Source organism: Neomonachus schauinslandi, chromosome 14 (assembly GCF_002201575.2).
Source record: "Neomonachus schauinslandi chromosome 14, ASM220157v2, whole genome shotgun sequence".
Taxonomy (NCBI): domain Eukaryota; kingdom Metazoa; phylum Chordata; class Mammalia; order Carnivora; family Phocidae; genus Neomonachus; species Neomonachus schauinslandi.
This window is the reverse complement of record NC_058416.1, coordinates 87,601,293-87,617,765: the sequence shown is the minus strand read 5'-3', so window position 1 is coordinate 87,617,765 and position 16,473 is coordinate 87,601,293. Positions and strand designations below refer to the sequence as shown.

The 16,473-nt window shown below is 55.9% G+C and overlaps 1 protein-coding gene across 3 annotated transcripts in view; it reads right to left on the bottom strand.

Annotated features, from left to right (window-relative positions):
• AACS (acetoacetyl-CoA synthetase) overlaps nucleotides 1–16,473 on the bottom strand; it is a 54,014-nt gene that overhangs the window by 1,367 nt on the left and 36,174 nt on the right. Inside the window, exons 11-17 of one of the 3 annotated variants that reach the window (XM_021698691.1) lie at nucleotides 14,181–14,245; nucleotides 13,913–14,035; nucleotides 10,723–10,836; nucleotides 8,942–9,067; nucleotides 4,492–4,561; nucleotides 3,973–4,031; nucleotides 2,939–3,141 (exon numbers count right to left, since the gene is read on the bottom strand). In XM_021698691.1, coding sequence (XP_021554366.1) covers nucleotides 2,939–3,141; nucleotides 3,973–4,031; nucleotides 4,492–4,561; nucleotides 8,942–9,067; nucleotides 10,723–10,836; nucleotides 13,913–14,035; nucleotides 14,181–14,245 — 760 coding nt within the window. The remainder of the gene's footprint in view (nucleotides 1–2,938; nucleotides 3,142–3,972; nucleotides 4,032–4,491; nucleotides 4,562–8,941; nucleotides 9,068–10,722; nucleotides 10,837–13,912; nucleotides 14,036–14,180; nucleotides 14,246–16,473) is intronic. The other 2 variants (XM_044921323.1, XM_044921322.1) reach the window with 2 other exon arrangements.

The window sequence follows — 16,473 nt, the reverse complement described above, 5'->3', positions numbered from 1 at the left end:
ACCGCAGACGGAACGTGCAAACCACGGATGGAACGTCCAAACCACGAACCCGTGGACCGAACATGCAAACCGCGGACCGACCGTGCAAACCGCAGACCGAAGGACCAAACCGCAGACGGAACGTGCAAACCGCGGACTGAAGGACCAAACCGCGGACCGAACGTGCAAACTGCAGACGGAACATGCAAACTGTGTACCAAACGACCAAACCGTGGACTGAACTGCAAACTGCGGACCGAACGACCAAACCGCAGACGGAATGTGCAAACCGCAGACGGAACGTGCAAACCGTCTACCGAACGACCAAACCGCGGACCAAAGGACCAAACCGCAGACGGAACGTGCAAACCGTGTACCAAACGACCAAACCGCGGACCGAATGTGCAAACCGCAGACCGAACATGCAAACCACGGACGGAACGTCCAAACCGCGAACCCGTGGACCGAACATGCAAACCGCGGACCGACCGTGCAAACTGCAGACCGAATGACCAAACCGCAGACCAAACGACCAAACTGTGGACCGAACGACCAAACCACGGACCAAACGTGCAAACCACGGACCGAATGACCTCGGCCTGGAGCCCGCCACGCAGGTGCGCCAGGGAGGGGGCCTTCCACCCGGTGAGCACGTGGCACTTGGGCCACCGCATCTGGGAGACTGTGGGCTGATTCCCGAAGCCCAGTTGGCCTCCTCGAGCATGAAGGGGGGCCCAGCGCCTCTCCCTGCCGGGAGGACAGGAGCCCAGGGGGCTCAGACCCTGACAGCTCTGGCAAGTGCCTCACTGTCAGACTGTGTTTCTATTTCGTCAGTTACATTGACTTCATTACCCTTCTCTGTATCATAAAATCGGGCCATCAGCATCATGTCAGCAGCAGGCTGGCTTCCCGCCACCTCGTCACCATCAACTGGCCAGTGAGCCTCGTCCACGAGCCTCACCAAGCTTCCCCCTAATCTTCCCTCAGAACCGTTCGTCGGGTCGGGATGGGGTATTACTTTCCTCACAGCCAGACTCCTTCCAAATGTTCAAAGCTCCCCCTAAAATCTGTGGCCTGCATGTTCCGCCTTTGATCCCCATGCTTCTGGTAGCAGTGCCGGGTGTCCGGGGGCCAGGGGACTCGAGGACAGAGCCCTTCAGTAAAACGGCGGTGCCCTGATCTCTCCTCCTTGGGCACTATTTTTTTTTTTTAACCTGAGATGTAATTAAAATTCATTCATTTGAAAAACTCAGGCGAAGTGTGAACTAATTAAGGATCTAAGCGCTAGCTTCCGAGGGACTGCCTGTCACTTGGGTGATGGCCCCTCTCGCCCCAAAATGCAAGAGTCTCACACGCTGTACGGGCTTGTAAGCTTTACACAAAAGCTCCAAGAACGGCTCAGGGGAGCTAATAATTTATATCTTCCATCAGCTGAAGAAAGAAGACCGTGCTTCAGAAGAAATCCTGCTACTGCTTCCTCTGGTGGGGAGGGTGGTGGGGAGGCAGAGACCCCCACGCCCACCGGCCGCTGCTTGGGCCTCCCTGGGGCATACGCGTCATGCTGCCTCCTACTGGGATGGGCCAGGCGTCTCAACTGTGAGCAGGGACAAAGATGTGCGGGGGTCAGGGCAGTCGTGGCTGCCTGGGGTCTGTCGGCCTCGCAATTCCCCAAGTGCCCCAAGTCTCCTTGGCTGGGCCACCCCCTCCCCAGCGCACGACACACGGGGCCACCCCAAATCCATTAGTTCAGATCAGGAGGATCTGAAAACACAAGGGCCTTGAAAAATCTCAGGGAACCCTGGAGTGACTTCCCAACCCAACCAGACAGCGGAGACAGCACCTGCGGAGAACAGGGGCTGACAGCAACCCGAGCGCCACGCTGAGGACAGAAAGACGGGCCACCATTTCCTGTATCTCTCAGATAAACCGTGCCACTAATCTCATGAGCACACACAGTTGGGGAATAACCCTTCCAGCAGCAAAGGACACACGTCCTGTTTCAACAAAAGAAAGCCAAGGGGAAAATCAAACTCTCGTGCTCCAGAATGTTCCAGAAGCAGACAGAACTGGTTCACTGAAGGAAAGCCTTAGGCCCTCATCAGAAGGCAGTAAGTATCACGGACTCAAGAAGTGCCTTCCCTCCCTGCGAGAGCCATGGTCCCCAGAGTCACCAGGAGTCAGCAACCGAGACAGAGAGAACTCCCAAGCTGGAGACACTTCCTGTGCATAACCAAAATTTAAAAGAAGCGGGTGGACAGGAGAAGTCCCGGCCCTGCTCGGGGCACCATCAGAGCTGTGCTCCCGTGGGGCCCAGTCAGCAGGCTCTGCGCCGTGTCCCTGTCAGAGAATCGCCGTTCTGCAGACTTCCGTACAGCCTGGCTGGTCTGTGCACACCGCGTGCACACGGCAGCCTCTTCTCAGCTGACATTCGCCTTGTGAGCAGTCCAAGTTAAAGCTGAGATCCAATCTGGGCGCCCCTCCTCCCCCACTCAGAACCTAAACAAAGTAGAAGGGGGAGCAGCTTTCTGGAGACATGCCTCTAAATAGAGTCAACTCTTCTTTCCACGGGCAAAACTTAAAAGGCAAGAGGAACAGCACCCCAGCGGCTCTTTAAAAAGTTAAAATTAATTTTCTCATTAATAATTTTAAGAACACACTAAAACCGCACCGGGGAAAAGCCCGTTGGATGCGCAGGGCTGGGACTGCCTAGCCTCCGAACACAGGTATTTAGCAGAAGTTACTTTACACGCAATTCAGGAAGGGTTAACAAAAAAAAAAAAGAGAGAGAAAGAGATGTTGGGGGGAAAAAGATGGGGTTGCCAGGAACGCAAACAAACTATATATAAAGCAGAACAAGCTTCTAGACGAGTCTCTGCGTGTGGGGGCTCTCGGCAGGGGATGAGGACGCTCTGGTTGCCGCTGCCCGGGGACAGGAGCCCGAGCCCAGCGGCCGACCTACCGGGATGCCCTTGGTCTCCAGGATGAGGCTGGGCACGTGCCGAGCAGACAGGCCGACGCGGATGGCGCTGCGGATGCTCTTCACCAGTTCAGGCCCGAAGGTGTGGCCGGAAGCCATCTTCAGGAAGAGGAGCACCCTCTCCTCCCCATCCTTGTTGTACTGGGGGACACAGAGGCTGTCCATCACCTCCTCGAAGGCCTCCACTGCAGAGACGGGAAGGGGCCACAGTCTCGCACCCGCCCACCATGGCCAGTGAGGAGGGAGGGGGAGGCCGGCCACCCGAGCCTGATGGGGACCGCCGCCTCTCCTCCACCCTCCTGGGAAGAGCCCCTCAGGGTGGACAAGCAGAAGAACGCCCATCCGCCCATCACTGGCAAGGGTCGGAGCTTCAGCTTGAGCTGCAGTGGTCGACATGTTTGTAAGAAGCCAAACACAGGCCTTACTGCTTAATCACAGATTGATTTAAAAACAAAGCGGCCGCAAGTGCCAGCGGTGGGGACTCCATGGTGGGAGGTACAAAGGCTGGAGGCAGACGCATCAGGACTTCTCCGTCCTGGCTACACAAACAACCTCGACATGACATCTGCAGGAAGCCACCCCCAGGGAGGCCCACTTGGGGGCCTGGGCGGGGCATTTCAAAGGCCCACGGATGACTCTGCTGTGCAGCTGTGAGGCCCACTGTCTGTATGTGGTGTCCCGAATGGTGCTGTGTGACCTCCAGCAATCACACGACCTCTCTGTGCTTCTTCCTCACCCAAAAGGACGAGACACAATTAAGCAACCCAAGGTTGCTCACTGCGAAGATAAAATGTAATGGAACAGGGATGGGCCTCTGAGGCTTTACGGCTACAAGCAATGTGGATGAGGTACATTCCAGAAAGAAGGACATGCCCTCACAGCCTCTGAGGCAAACGGGCCAGAGTTATGCCAAAAGGCGGGCTCTTTGGAAAGCAGGCTCTGAGGCTCCCGCTAGGACACACCCTCCTTCCTTCCTGGATGACTTGAGAATAATTCGAGAAAGGGAAAATACGTACCAATGTTATAGATTTCCGAACTGCCGAATCGCACTCCGTTGGGGTTGAGCGTGCCGTCACTGGAAAGAGACAAGGTCACAGACACACAGTGGCTCCTGAGTGAGGCACGTCACCCAGGGGGCAGGGGCAGTTACCCCCTTCCCACACAGCAACGCTGGGCCCAGTCACGAAGGCTCCCTCCCCTGCTCCTTATGCCCGCCGGTCACCTTCTCTCTCTAACTCCAAGCCAGACAACAAGGCAGTCCCCTCTGTGTGGAAACACCTGTCACCCCCCTGCCCCTTCCCACCTGTACAGACATGCTGTGCACCCAACACCCACACGCTCCCAGTTCTGGAAGGGCCGTTGCTACCATGGACGGACACACCTTTGCCACAGCCTGCCACCCCACTCTGGGCACAGAAATGTGGATCAGGCCCAGACCTGGCCTTCGGGGAGCTGATGCGGGATGCCTCCTGTCCCTGCCTGGATGCCTCGGGAAAGGGGGCTCCAGGGAAGAGAAGCCCTCTAAAGACCCTCACCTCCGGCCCAGCATGATGATGCCCCCAGTCTTGGGGTTGATTCTGCAGTAGTCGCCATGTGCCCAGACACCTGCAGGGAGGCAGAGGTGCTCAGTCACCCCGAGGAGAAGGGGTCCTGACCAGCTGCCTGGACAGACGCTCATGGCAGGCCGGACAGCAACAGGATGCTCGTCAACAGACACGGCTGGGGCACAGAAACAGGTATGGAATGGGGCTGGGGCCCAGGGGTAGAAGTGGACCAGACCATTCCTGCCCCCAGAGCACAGCGTCTAGCAGGGGCCCCTGTGCGCCCAGTTCTGACACGCACCAGCATGCAAGAGAACACCACTCCTTCAGGCGCCAACAAGGGCCTCACGAATTCACGGGCAGGGAGGGTGCGAGGGGCGGCCAGGGAAGGTCAATGGGAGATTTGGGAGCAGGCCCTCTGAGTGAAGGGTAGCAGCCACAAGGCACGCTTTAGGAAGACAGGGTGGTCTGGGACAGCGGAGGGGGCTGGTCTGGTGGGGCTGGGCCCTTCCTGGAGTGGGATAATAGCAGGAGCACGACCAGTGGGAGGCTACTGACGGAGGCCCGAGCTAAGGCACAAGCCACGTGCACAGAGCTAACTGGCTGGTAAAACCCAGGGGACAAGGAAGGCAGGGGAATGGGCAGGGGTGGGCAGGGATCAGAGGTGACCCTGAAACCAATCACCTGCGCCATCCCCGTGTGGCCCGGTGTGCAGCTGGGGCCTGGGATGGCGACATTCCCGGGAGGCCCTCGTCTTGGCATACAGCAAAGCTAATATCCCCAGGGATCAAAGCCCCAGCCTTGGCCACATCCTCCACCCCCACGGAATAGGAAAGAGACGTCACGCCTCAAGGGAATTGCCAAGGGAGCAATTAAACCAGCCAGAAGCTTCCTCCTGCCGCCAAAGGCAGTGACCCTTGATCAGCCGCATGAACGGAGGCCAAAGGGGTGTGAATGACCGAGAGTACATCCCCCCCGGCTCTCGGCCACCTGGAAGTCATTTCCCCAGGGGCAGCCTGGCCTCCTGAAATGAGCCCTGAGTCCCTGCGGCCCAGAAAGGGCATCTGAGAGCACCTCCTCCCCTGCAACCCTGGAGACACTTCCTGGCTGGAGGTGCGAACCCCATCCGCTTGCACCTGTCCAGGAGACGCCACCCGTGACCACATACTGCCTTTATCCCCTTGCTCATTCACCGTTGTGGCAAGACTGCACGAGCAGCAACTGAGGCTCCTGCCCAGATGAAGGCCAGGCCATCTGTCCATCTGCAGGCAGTGTGGTCCTTGGGAGGCAATTTGGGAACGAAGGGCCTCCTGAGCTCATTTCTTCTGGTGCAAAAGAGGGCTGTGCGCCTTCAGGTCCTTCTCCCCTCCTCCCCACGCCAAAGACAGAAACCCCTTTCTCCTGCTGGGACTTGAGAAAGACTCATGTACACAAACGGGGAAAAGATCATTCCTAGGACTGCAAGCAACACGCCAAGTTTCTGCAGAAGCGCATCTGACGGCTACTCCGAACACCGGGCTTACAGATGCCGTCGGGGGGAGACAGGGCTGCAGACACGGCCGCAGGGCGCGTCCCGCCCGCCCGCCCCCCAGTCCTTTCCCATCCAGGGCCCAAGCGCCCGCCCCCCACACAGTCTGGGTTGTGCAAAGCCAGCTCTCCCAGGAGTTTGACCATGAACGCAAGGCCCTGGAGATGGAGACAAAACGGAAGACGCAAACGCACCCTGAAGGAACTGTCATTTGTGAATGAAGCACCTCCACCTCGTACGATCCAGAGTCAGGAGGAAGAATTCACACGGGGCGGGTGGCTCTGCTGCCAGGTGGTCGCCACAGAGAAATGCAGGCTTCCCTGCGGGCTTCCGTGCCCCCAGCCAATGGTTCCAGCCATGCTCACCACACCGACTCCCTCCACCCCCTTTCAGCGACAGCATGCCAGCGCGACGGGGGAGACCCAGCCTTGCTCTGGCTTTCCTCCTGGAGGAAATCGTCTACGGTGAGCATGTGTTTTTGTGCATGAGAGAACGATGGCATGGCTTTCCACGTCTGTAGATGCGCCATTGTGAATAAACTGCACATGCTTCTCTTATGGTAGGACCTAGGACTCCGGCAGTTATGACTCGGGGCCTCCTCCCGCTTTGAACTCTTCTGCTGGTGTGGGCTGAGGGGAACTTTGGCTGTCTCCATGTCATCAAGCTCAAAGTCTTGACAGTTGGTGGGCTGGCCTGGCCTCCAAAGCGGACTGTGTCTTGCACTTACCTGGACCCATTTTATTTCCCTTTTTGCCTTGGCTGCCAGGAAACTCAGAGCTGAAATCATTGCTTTGTAGAATCAGAATGGTCTAAATCTTTCTTCAGTCTGCTTCTAATTTCTCTTTAAATTTTTACTAGGTTTTTAAAAGTGATAATATATAAAGAAAAGCAAGACAGCTCATAATTCCCCCACTCAGATAACCCTTTGTTATGCATTTATTCACAGACTTACACACACACATTTCCTTTTAAAAGTTGACACAAAAGAGATACTGTTCCCTCTGTGTTGAACTTCTTCTTTTCGCTTACTGATTTCTTGGATATCCCTGCCTGCTTACATTTTCACCTGGCCTAATGATGTCGATGTCTGTGAGTTTGCTTCCTGCTACAGAAACGACAGCCTTGGCCTCCAGCTGTTTCCTTTAATCACCAATTCCAGTACAGTGTCAGAACGTCCCAGTGCTGGGGCATGGACAGTCAGGTTCTACCCGTGTTCCTCCCATCCACGACCAACAGCTTCAGAGTCCCATTATCTTAACTGCTTTCCTCTTTCTGTACCGGCTCATATATCTCCCCCTACTCCCAGAAAGTATCTGAGGAAACTACTTATAAAACCGACTACAGGATGAGATTCTTTAAAGAGAATTAGAAACCGTGCCCTGGGGGTAGAGGAATGCTACAACCAAGCAATGATTTCAACTCTGAGCTTCCTGGCAGCCAAGGAAAATTGGAAATATAACAGGTCACAAAATATTTGTTTTCTCCAAGAGAGAATACCAGAAGTTCAAAAAAAAGAAAGACTCTGAAATCAATCCTGAGACATTTATCATGTTAACCTGTATACATAACAAGTTATAGGAAAGACAGTTTCCAAAGACCAGTGAGCAGTACTGCAGAAGACAAGAGATGGATTTCTTAGATGAATCCTCCAGCTGAGGTTCTACTCTCTTCCTAAGACAGGGGCCCCCGCCCTGTCCTTCAGGGTCATCTGAGGAACACTCCTCTCTCTCTCTAAGCTCCCACTATCCCGCCTCACACCGTCTGGGCAGCTGCATGCTGGCAGGATCCCAGGTGGGGCTCAAGTGAGCAGGTACCCAGGGGAGACCAAGCCCCATCTGGGGTCCCCCTCCGACGCCCACGTGGGGGCGCGATGCCAGATTTGGTGGTTTTTACGTGGGATGTGCAAGCGTGCAAAAGCCAGGCGGAGAAACGGGAGGGGTCCACGGCAAATTCTGCCCCCGACGGCCACCTGCCCTTCTCTGATCCTCCACATGCGGTCAACGCAAAATCAAATTACCTTTCTAGAGACCGAAGCAAGCAAGCACTTGGCAAAAACCGCTCTGGGACAGAGGGCTTGCTACACTGTGACTGGTAGGGCTGCACCAGCTCGAGCTTGCTGACGAACGAAGGTAAGAGGGAGACGGGAGTCAGAGCTTTAAATAAAACCCTTCCCTGCTCTGGGGCAAGGCGCCACTCGGAAGATGAAACGCGAGCATGTCAGTCTGTGTGAGAGTGACAGGCGGGTTGTAAATCATACCACCGCCAAAGCACTCCTCCTCCAATACTCCCGCGAGGACTGGGTGAGGGTGCACGCGGGGCAGAGAGGAAGAGTCCCAAGCCAGATTCCTCTTGAACACGCCGTTTCTCTCTGAACTGGCAGGCACAATCCTGGGTGGGTGTGCGGCCCACAGCCCTCCCGCGGGCAAACCGCCGCACATGGGGCCCGGGGGCTCTGCGCACAGAGGCTAGTTAAGCATAAACCGCCCCACGGGGGCCCGGGTGGCTCAGCCGGTTGAGCGTCTGACTCTTGGTTTTGCTCAGGTCGTGTTCTCAGGGTCCTGAGATCTCCTGCATTGGGCTGCACACTCAGCAGGGAGTGTGCTTGAGATTCTCTCTCCTTCTCCCTCTCCCTCTGCCCCTCCCCACCCCCACTCATGTGCTCTCTTTCTCTCTCAAATAAATAAATAAAATCTTTAAAAAAAGGAAGAAACTAACCCAGACTCCAGTTTCACATGATGGCTTCAAGCGGAATGTGACAAGATACTGATCCGAGACATTCATTCTCGCCCCACCGGCAGAAGGAGCTGTGAGCGGCGGGGGAGGGGGGGGTAGTGTTGCGTCCAGAACCAGACCCCAAAGGCCCAGCCCCAGCGGAGTCTGGGCAGCTCTGTCTGCATCCCCGACCAACCGACCTACCTGGGAATCTGGAGAAATAGGCCTTCCTATACTTGCTCCCGTTCTCATCGTTCCAGAAGCACGTGGGCTGGCAGGGGATCGGCTTGGTGCACACCAGCTCACCGCTCTCTCCCCAGACTGCCTTTCCTGGTTCGGGAAGAATGAAAAACTAACGTGAGCACACAGAGCAGCCACACACCGTGGCGCATACTCACGCTCTCCGTCGCTTACACACCCCACTTGGGACTGACCCCCGGTGACCTTCCCGCCCGACTTCCCAAACCCCTCTTCTAAAGGGAATTTATTTTTCCCACACATGTATTAATACGCTCACTCCATCGACACGTGTCTCTGAACAACACAGTCATCCCGCGTGTTTCCAAACTGCGCAGACGGCATCGCGCTGCGTGCGTCCAGCACCCTGCCTTGCTCTCCCAGCGTGGGGTCGGGGTGATTCGCTCAGCAGCTACACACTGCGCTCTGGTTCATCTGTTTTCACTGCTTATAATTCTTCACGTGCGATTGTGGCCATTTACTCCTCCTGAAGGGGAAGCTCTACTGTTCCCAACTCTGTTCCCTACTGTACACGTGCTGTCAGGAGCACACATGCATGCCTCCCCTTGCTCGTATGGGCAAGTACCTCTCCCAGGGGTGGAATTCCTGCACCACCGCGTCCCTGCCTATCTTCACCTTCACTCACTACTCCCGACTTGCAGGCTAAGGGAGTTGCACCGAGTCCCACCGGTCTCCAGCCCCGGGCACAGCACAGGCCAGGGAGGCCGAGGAGAGAGGGCAGCACAGCATCCCTCCCCGTGAGTGGGCCCGTTTATCCAGCACCTTCCACAGCACAGCACCGCGGGACTCGCACTGAGAAGTCACCATCCCACCGTGCGTCCCGGGAGGCTGCAGAGTTTCCACATTTCCTTCACCTGGCCCTGCTCATCCCACCCCACAGAACCCCCGAGATAGAGGACAGACAGACATCTGGAAGCTGAAGAGACGGCCGTTGGTTTCTCTCTGCCAGGAGCATCTCCCCCCGACCAGGCCACAGAATGTAGCAGTGACCGAGACCAAGAGAAATGGTTCAGGCGGTGGGGAAGAAAACAGATATATGGGGCCGAGAACTTTTGTGAGCACCAGGGAAAAGTCCTCTTCTGAAAGTAAGAACTGATTTTCAGAAAGGTCTCTGGCAACACTTTCGGTGAACTGGAAGGAGAGATCCTTCCTGTGCTATCCAGGCTTCCAGCCCCTGACCTGGTGGAACCACCAGGGCTGACGTCTCTCCCTCTTCCTCACACAAACTCCCCATTCACTCTGCCCGGTTAAAATAACAGTGGCTGCAGGGCAAATTTGTACAGTGCACACACCACATGCCAGGCCAGGCCCTGTTAGGTGCTGGAGATACCAAGAGACTTTGCTGATTTACCAATAGCCACTAAGAGGCTACAAAGCAAAAGCTCGCCCTGAGACTGTCAGAGGGGCCAACCTCCGGCTCCCTCACTGGGTCCGGGTCAAGGTGTCAGACCAGCAGGGCAGCGGGCTGCCTGAGCAGTGTCTCTGGGGTTTGGATGCCGGGAGAACAACGGCCCCCCCGGCAGTTCCTGAACACAGCTCTCCACTGTGCTCCCGCCCGACACTGACTGCTGAGGCGGGCAGGCCCAAGGGGGCTGGGGACGGGAGCCCGGTGGGTGGCTAGAAGTGAGCTGGGCCGTCTCTCTCTTGGGGCAGTTACACACCTGAGTGCTTCCGAGCTACCAGCCACGCCCAGAAACAGAAAGAAAGACGGTTAGTGAAGCCATCACCTTCCTCGTTCCACGCTTCCACGGCCATGCCCAGGTTCCGGGCCTGAATCTCCCCTTTATACACAGGAATAGAAAAATTCTGGCCCATGAAGCAGGAGATGATGTCAGTGCCACCTGCAAACAAAGGAACAGGAGATCCAAAATTCAGAAGACAGACAAACAGCCTGGTTTTTTACTGTGAACACCAAAGGAGGAAGACCCCAAAACACAGGTATCACTACTCTTTCTCCAGGTAAAGACTGAAAAATCCACAGATGGTTAGCGCTTCTTTTCAGGGAGAAATGGGGAAGGTGATTTAGGAATTGCAGCAAACCGCCCATGTCTGGGTGATTTATTTTTTGACCGAGTCTTCCTGCTGGATGAGAGACAAAATAAATGACCTCTCGTGGTCACAATGAAATTCGAGACTCGGGCTCACAGAAAATGGAAGCTTCGCCCATAAGCTCTACCCCACAGGAACTGCCTGGGCAGACGGGTCACACAGAGGCCCTCTGCTGTGGCCAGACGAGCCGCACCCCTGGGCTCCGTGCAGGCTGGGTCTCAGGTAGGAAGCACGCCAATGCCGGGAAGGAGCTCGAAAGGGAATCAGATCCGGAGAGGCACCGAGAGGAACGGCAGGAGCCCCCAAAGCTAGACCCACTGCTGCCGACGACTGTCCCCTCGCTTGGGCACTCGGGGCGGGAAGGGACCCCGAGGGGGACGTGAGCGGGAGGCGCACACAGAGCCGGCTTCCTGACCCCAGCAACTCCTCTGCGTACGTGTGCGTGTGTGCGTGTGCGTGTGTGTGCACGTGTGTGTCTGTGTGCCGGGGAATATGCCCCCGTAACTGAAGCAGCAGTCCCTCCTTCACCGTGCCCAGCGCGCACGACCCAGGGCAGAGGGCGCTCGAGAGCCACGTAAGACGTCTGGATGCTTCCAGCAACCAGCAGGCTTTCATCCTGGCCTCGACTCTAAGCTGATTGTACTTCTTCCCTCGGACAGAGGCTGGAAGTGTGATGTCCCCTCTGCCTTCTCCTGACACCTCGGGTCATGGCAGGTGTGCCCCATGAAAATGAGAACCACGCTCATCTCAGTGGCTGGCAAGGACTGACCAGAGCTCCAGGCCCCGGGGAGGTGTGAGCGCTGCCCCCCGAGGCTTAGGATGCTCTCCGGAAGACGGTGGGACGCGCACAGCACCAGCCCAGGGCTGAGGGTCTGACAGCACTGGATCAGCCAGCGGTACCACTCAGACTACTTCCCGAAGCTTCTGCAAACCGGCATTCTGGACAGGTAATGCGTCTGGCTCTCACTTGAGACAAGACCCAGAACTCTGGGAGGGTGAGGAGTGGATGTGAGCCTCCCTGCCACCTGGCCGGAGACCCTCTCCACAGACAACTTCTCATGCACACAGAGCACCTCATCCACCCTATTCCTGCTTTTCCCCCTGGAGTATCTTGAAGAGTGTTTTGTGTCAGGACAGGAGAGCTATCATGTTTCCAGGATCCACAACATTCCACAGAGTGATACACAGGCAGCAAACATTGATAGATGTCACCTGTCACGAGGCCCATGACCCTGCTAAATAAATGACCAGAGCCCCGGCACGACTGCCCACTCAACGGGCAGCGTTCATATGGAAAGGCCCCTGGAGGCCACATGGTACAATCCATCCCTTTTAAGGCAGGCAAACTGAGGCTCAGAAGGAAAGGGGATGTCCCAAGGCCACTCTCAGATGCTGGCGGGACCCCAGCCCTCCCTGCCCGCCAAAACAGCTCGAGACCCCCAGCCTCGGGCCACGGGTCCAGCTGGAAGGCGGAGGGCTGGCAGGGCAGCCTCGGGCTTCAAGCACATCACATGGCATCTTTTAAAGATGTGTTTTCAGAAAAATAAAGTCATCTAAAGATTCTGATGAGCTACGACAGAATTAACTCCAAGTCACTCTGTTAAGGGGGAAACATGGAACAGCGTGAACCCTAAGTTAAATGGGTCTCACCCCATCAACACATGCTCCCCCACCTACGTACAGACACCTCCGACAGGAAACAACCACAGGCTTCCTTGGGGAAGGAAGACGGGCCGGGCGGTGGGGTGGACACCACTCTATTTCCTTTTTGGATTCTGAATACTTTGCAACATGCACAAATTGTCTTCATACAACTTCATGTTGGGGAAAAAAGTGAAGAGAAAAAAACGTCACTTGAAATCCCAATGTCCATACACACACACACGGGTGTACACCCCCCCCCACATATTCCTTTTCTTGATCTACAAAAATGACCACACTTGTAGTCTGCAATCTGCTTCTCTCACTCAACGTATCACAACTCTCTTTCAGTATCAATAAATATGTTTCCATCTAAATAAGAATTTTCATCGTATCCCTCCTAACAGCCGCAAAAATTAAGGATGCACCAAAAATTAGTCAATGAATCCCCTTCTACCAGGCATATAGGTAATTTCCAGCTTTTAACGAACTTAAACGATTTTGCAACAATTGTTCTCACCCCTGGCCAATCCTTATTATTTACAGATTCTGTATTTGCAAATTCTCCTACTCGCTAAAATGTATGACCTCAGGATCAACACTCAGGGTGCTTTCAAGGTCATCTGAGAACATGAGCCGAGTGGTGGAAATCTCGAGATGCCCCCCACACACGTCCCCAGCTGTGGGGCAACAAGACAGTGCCGTGCTCTGGTTTCAGCTCTCGCTGAGAGAAGACCGGGGGACAGCGAGGGGAGGGGCAGGGGGCACAAGAAGCTCTGGCCCGGGGGCCGGCCGCACTGCACCCTGTTGGGGGCTGCTCCGGCAAGTCAGTTAACACTTCTGAACCTTGTTTTCTCTTCTGTAAGGTGAAGAGAACAGAATCTACCAGAAAAGGTTGTTTTCAGAATATAAGATTATAATATAAGGTTGTCTCCAGAATATAAGATGAGATACGTGTGTGTGCGTGTGTGTGTGTGTGTGTGTGTGTGTACCTCCCCCACGAGCGATGGTTCAGCGGTCACTAACTCAGCGACTTTCTAGAACTTAACTATCATGAACGAGAAGAGCCAACCGTGCAGAGATGTGCGTCCTGATGTTTACCTGGGACGAATTCAAGACAGTGGACCTGGCGGGTCAGAGGCTGTGCACACTTGGGGGGGGGCCAGCCTGGTCGTGCCCACTTCCCCTGCTTCCTCCCGAACCCCCTCTCCATGGTGCAAGCCCTACCTGAGATGGAGCCCAGGAGGACACTGCTCTTGATGCACCTGTAGACGTAGTCATAGCTTTGGACTTTCAGAGGGGAGCCGGTGGACAGGATCGTATGAAGTGTCTGGAGACTATGGGTTTCCACTAGGGCGAAGAATCACAGAAAGATTAAAACTAAATCCGACACCTCTGTTCTGGCTTGCGTGCAGGAGACAGGTAAGAGAGCGGCTCTGGATTCCTTGGCTGGCAAGACGGGGCGTAGGCCAAGCGTCCTGAGGGGCGTACTGACCTGGCTTCATGTTTTTCTCTTCAAGGACGGCCAGCCACTTGGCACCTGTTCCAAGGATGGTGATGCTAAGGGCACAGGAGGGAAAGAAAACAGAAACTCTCAAGGCTCCTGCACATTCCACGCTCCAGAGCTTTCTCAAATTAGTGACTCGTTTCTGGCAAGTTTGCAAAATCCCAGACACATCATTTTTCTGGGCTGAATTAATACCCAGTGTTCAGCAAACACCTGTGTGGACTGCGGGGTTCAGCAGGGACAGATCTGCACCCCGACTCCAACACGTACGGAGCCCTGGCCCCCTGAACACGTGGCTCCGTGTGAGAGACAATGACTCGCACATCAGCCCACAATCTTCCCAACTGTAGGGTATTTGCCCTTTTGGGACCAAAGGAGGCCAGAAAACCGAGACCCCTCAAGTTCCAGCCTCACGCGAGCCCCTTCCACCGAGGTGGAGAGGGTGGCAGGACCCTCTGTGGGAGCAGGGCCCATCCTGGGCATTCAGGACCCACCCCCATTCTTAAATGACTTACAAAATCGCAGCTCTTCTCGTTTCAAACGTTTAGAGTCTACGGTCCTTTCCCCCACGTCCGCACTCGGAGAATGACACCATGCGGAGCGTAAATCACTGTATTTCTGGGGGAGAGCGCGATTTATCGTTCCATTTACCTCCCAGCTGTTCTTGCAGCCAGGCAGCCCTTGACCTGCAGACCATCTCCCTAACTAAATAATGCCTTCTCTTTCGGGCCCAAAGGAGGCTGCAAAGTCCAGGTCCCTCTGCATCCCTCTGGGCAGCAAAAACCTCATCCCCTCGCCCCTGGGTGGCGTCTCCCTCTAGGGAGACAGCCACGTGCTATCTGATGCTGGGGCGGCTGGGGGCGGGCAGGGCCCCTCGAGGCTGCTATCCTTTGTCCCTCCTGGCCCCCCTCTTCGCTTCACAACCACCAACCTGCCACCAGTAAGCTGCCCACTGAGACCTCAGGCACCTCCCACATCCCCCGTGTTTACTGCATTAACTCAGCCAGTCTGGTTCACAAATTCAAGGTCACCTCCAAGGACTAAGGTGTCACCCTTTCAGGAATAGCTACATTTTCACAGAAGATAAGGCATGCTTTCAGCCTCTGGTGGTGGAGCAGTGACCGCCCCCAGCCACCGGCACCAAGATCTCCAACCACCAACCACACCAAAACAACATTCCTTATTCTGCACATCCCCCAAATCAATGGCTCTCTGTGGTTCTTTCCATATCCCTGTGAACCCTGACCTTGGCAATGCACAGAGACCCTGAGCAGGTGCTGGGCCGGGGTCACAGGCCTGCTTGTCTGAAGAACGGGAAGGTCTTCCCATCCATCTCCAGGGCTTGCAGGAGATGTGTAAAAACACACTCAGCTCACGAAGCATGGGAGCTTTGTGTGGGTGCTCAGCACGGCATATTGTTAGGGAATACTGCTGGGTCACTGCACAAAGCATGAGGCAGCTTCCCGGCTGGATAGGTGTCGGCCCCAGCGCCCGAAGGGCAGCTCACAGACAGCGCTTCCAAGGCCACCCACCCTGTGCCTGGGGAACTCCATCTGCCAAAGACCCATCAGTTTCCCTGCGTCTGCCCTTGCCCCGCCACCCCCCGATTCATTCTCCACTCAGGAGCAACACTTAGCCTTTAAAAACACCGGGTTGTGTTGCTTCAAACGTTCCAGTGGTGTCGTGTTTCATGCAGAAAAGCACCCGCCGTGCACACCAGCCTGAGAGTCCCGGAGGGACCAGCCTCCTGCCCCCATCCCCTAGCCGGCCCCACATCCACCCTTCACATTCATAGCACAGGGTCTCCCCGCGCACACCTATCCCGGTCCCACCTTAGGGCCGGGCACTCTGCCTGGAACATGTTTCGTGTCCCCTCCCCAGGCCTGAGGTTCAGACCCCGGCGGCCTTGCCTCCGGGGAGCGTCCCTGACCTCAGGGCACCAACAGCACTTTTTCTCTCTCCTTCCCCCATTTGGGTGCAGCCCCACGAGGACAGGGACCCACTTGCCTCCACCACTGCTGTGCACACCCCAGGGCCCAGCAGGGCACCTGGTGCAAACACCCAGAGATGTGCAGGATGCGGACATGACCCTGCAGACGGCTGTCAGCAAGTCCACTCTGCCAGATGAGTCCGTCAGGCCCCACCATGCGCCACCTAGGCCTCTCCTACCCAGAGGCAGGCGACACGTGGGAACTCAGGTGGCTTTGATGCTGGCCCAGGTACACACAAAGCCTGGACAAAAGACCCCAGAGTTCTGGCCCCAACTCTAACCCAAATATTC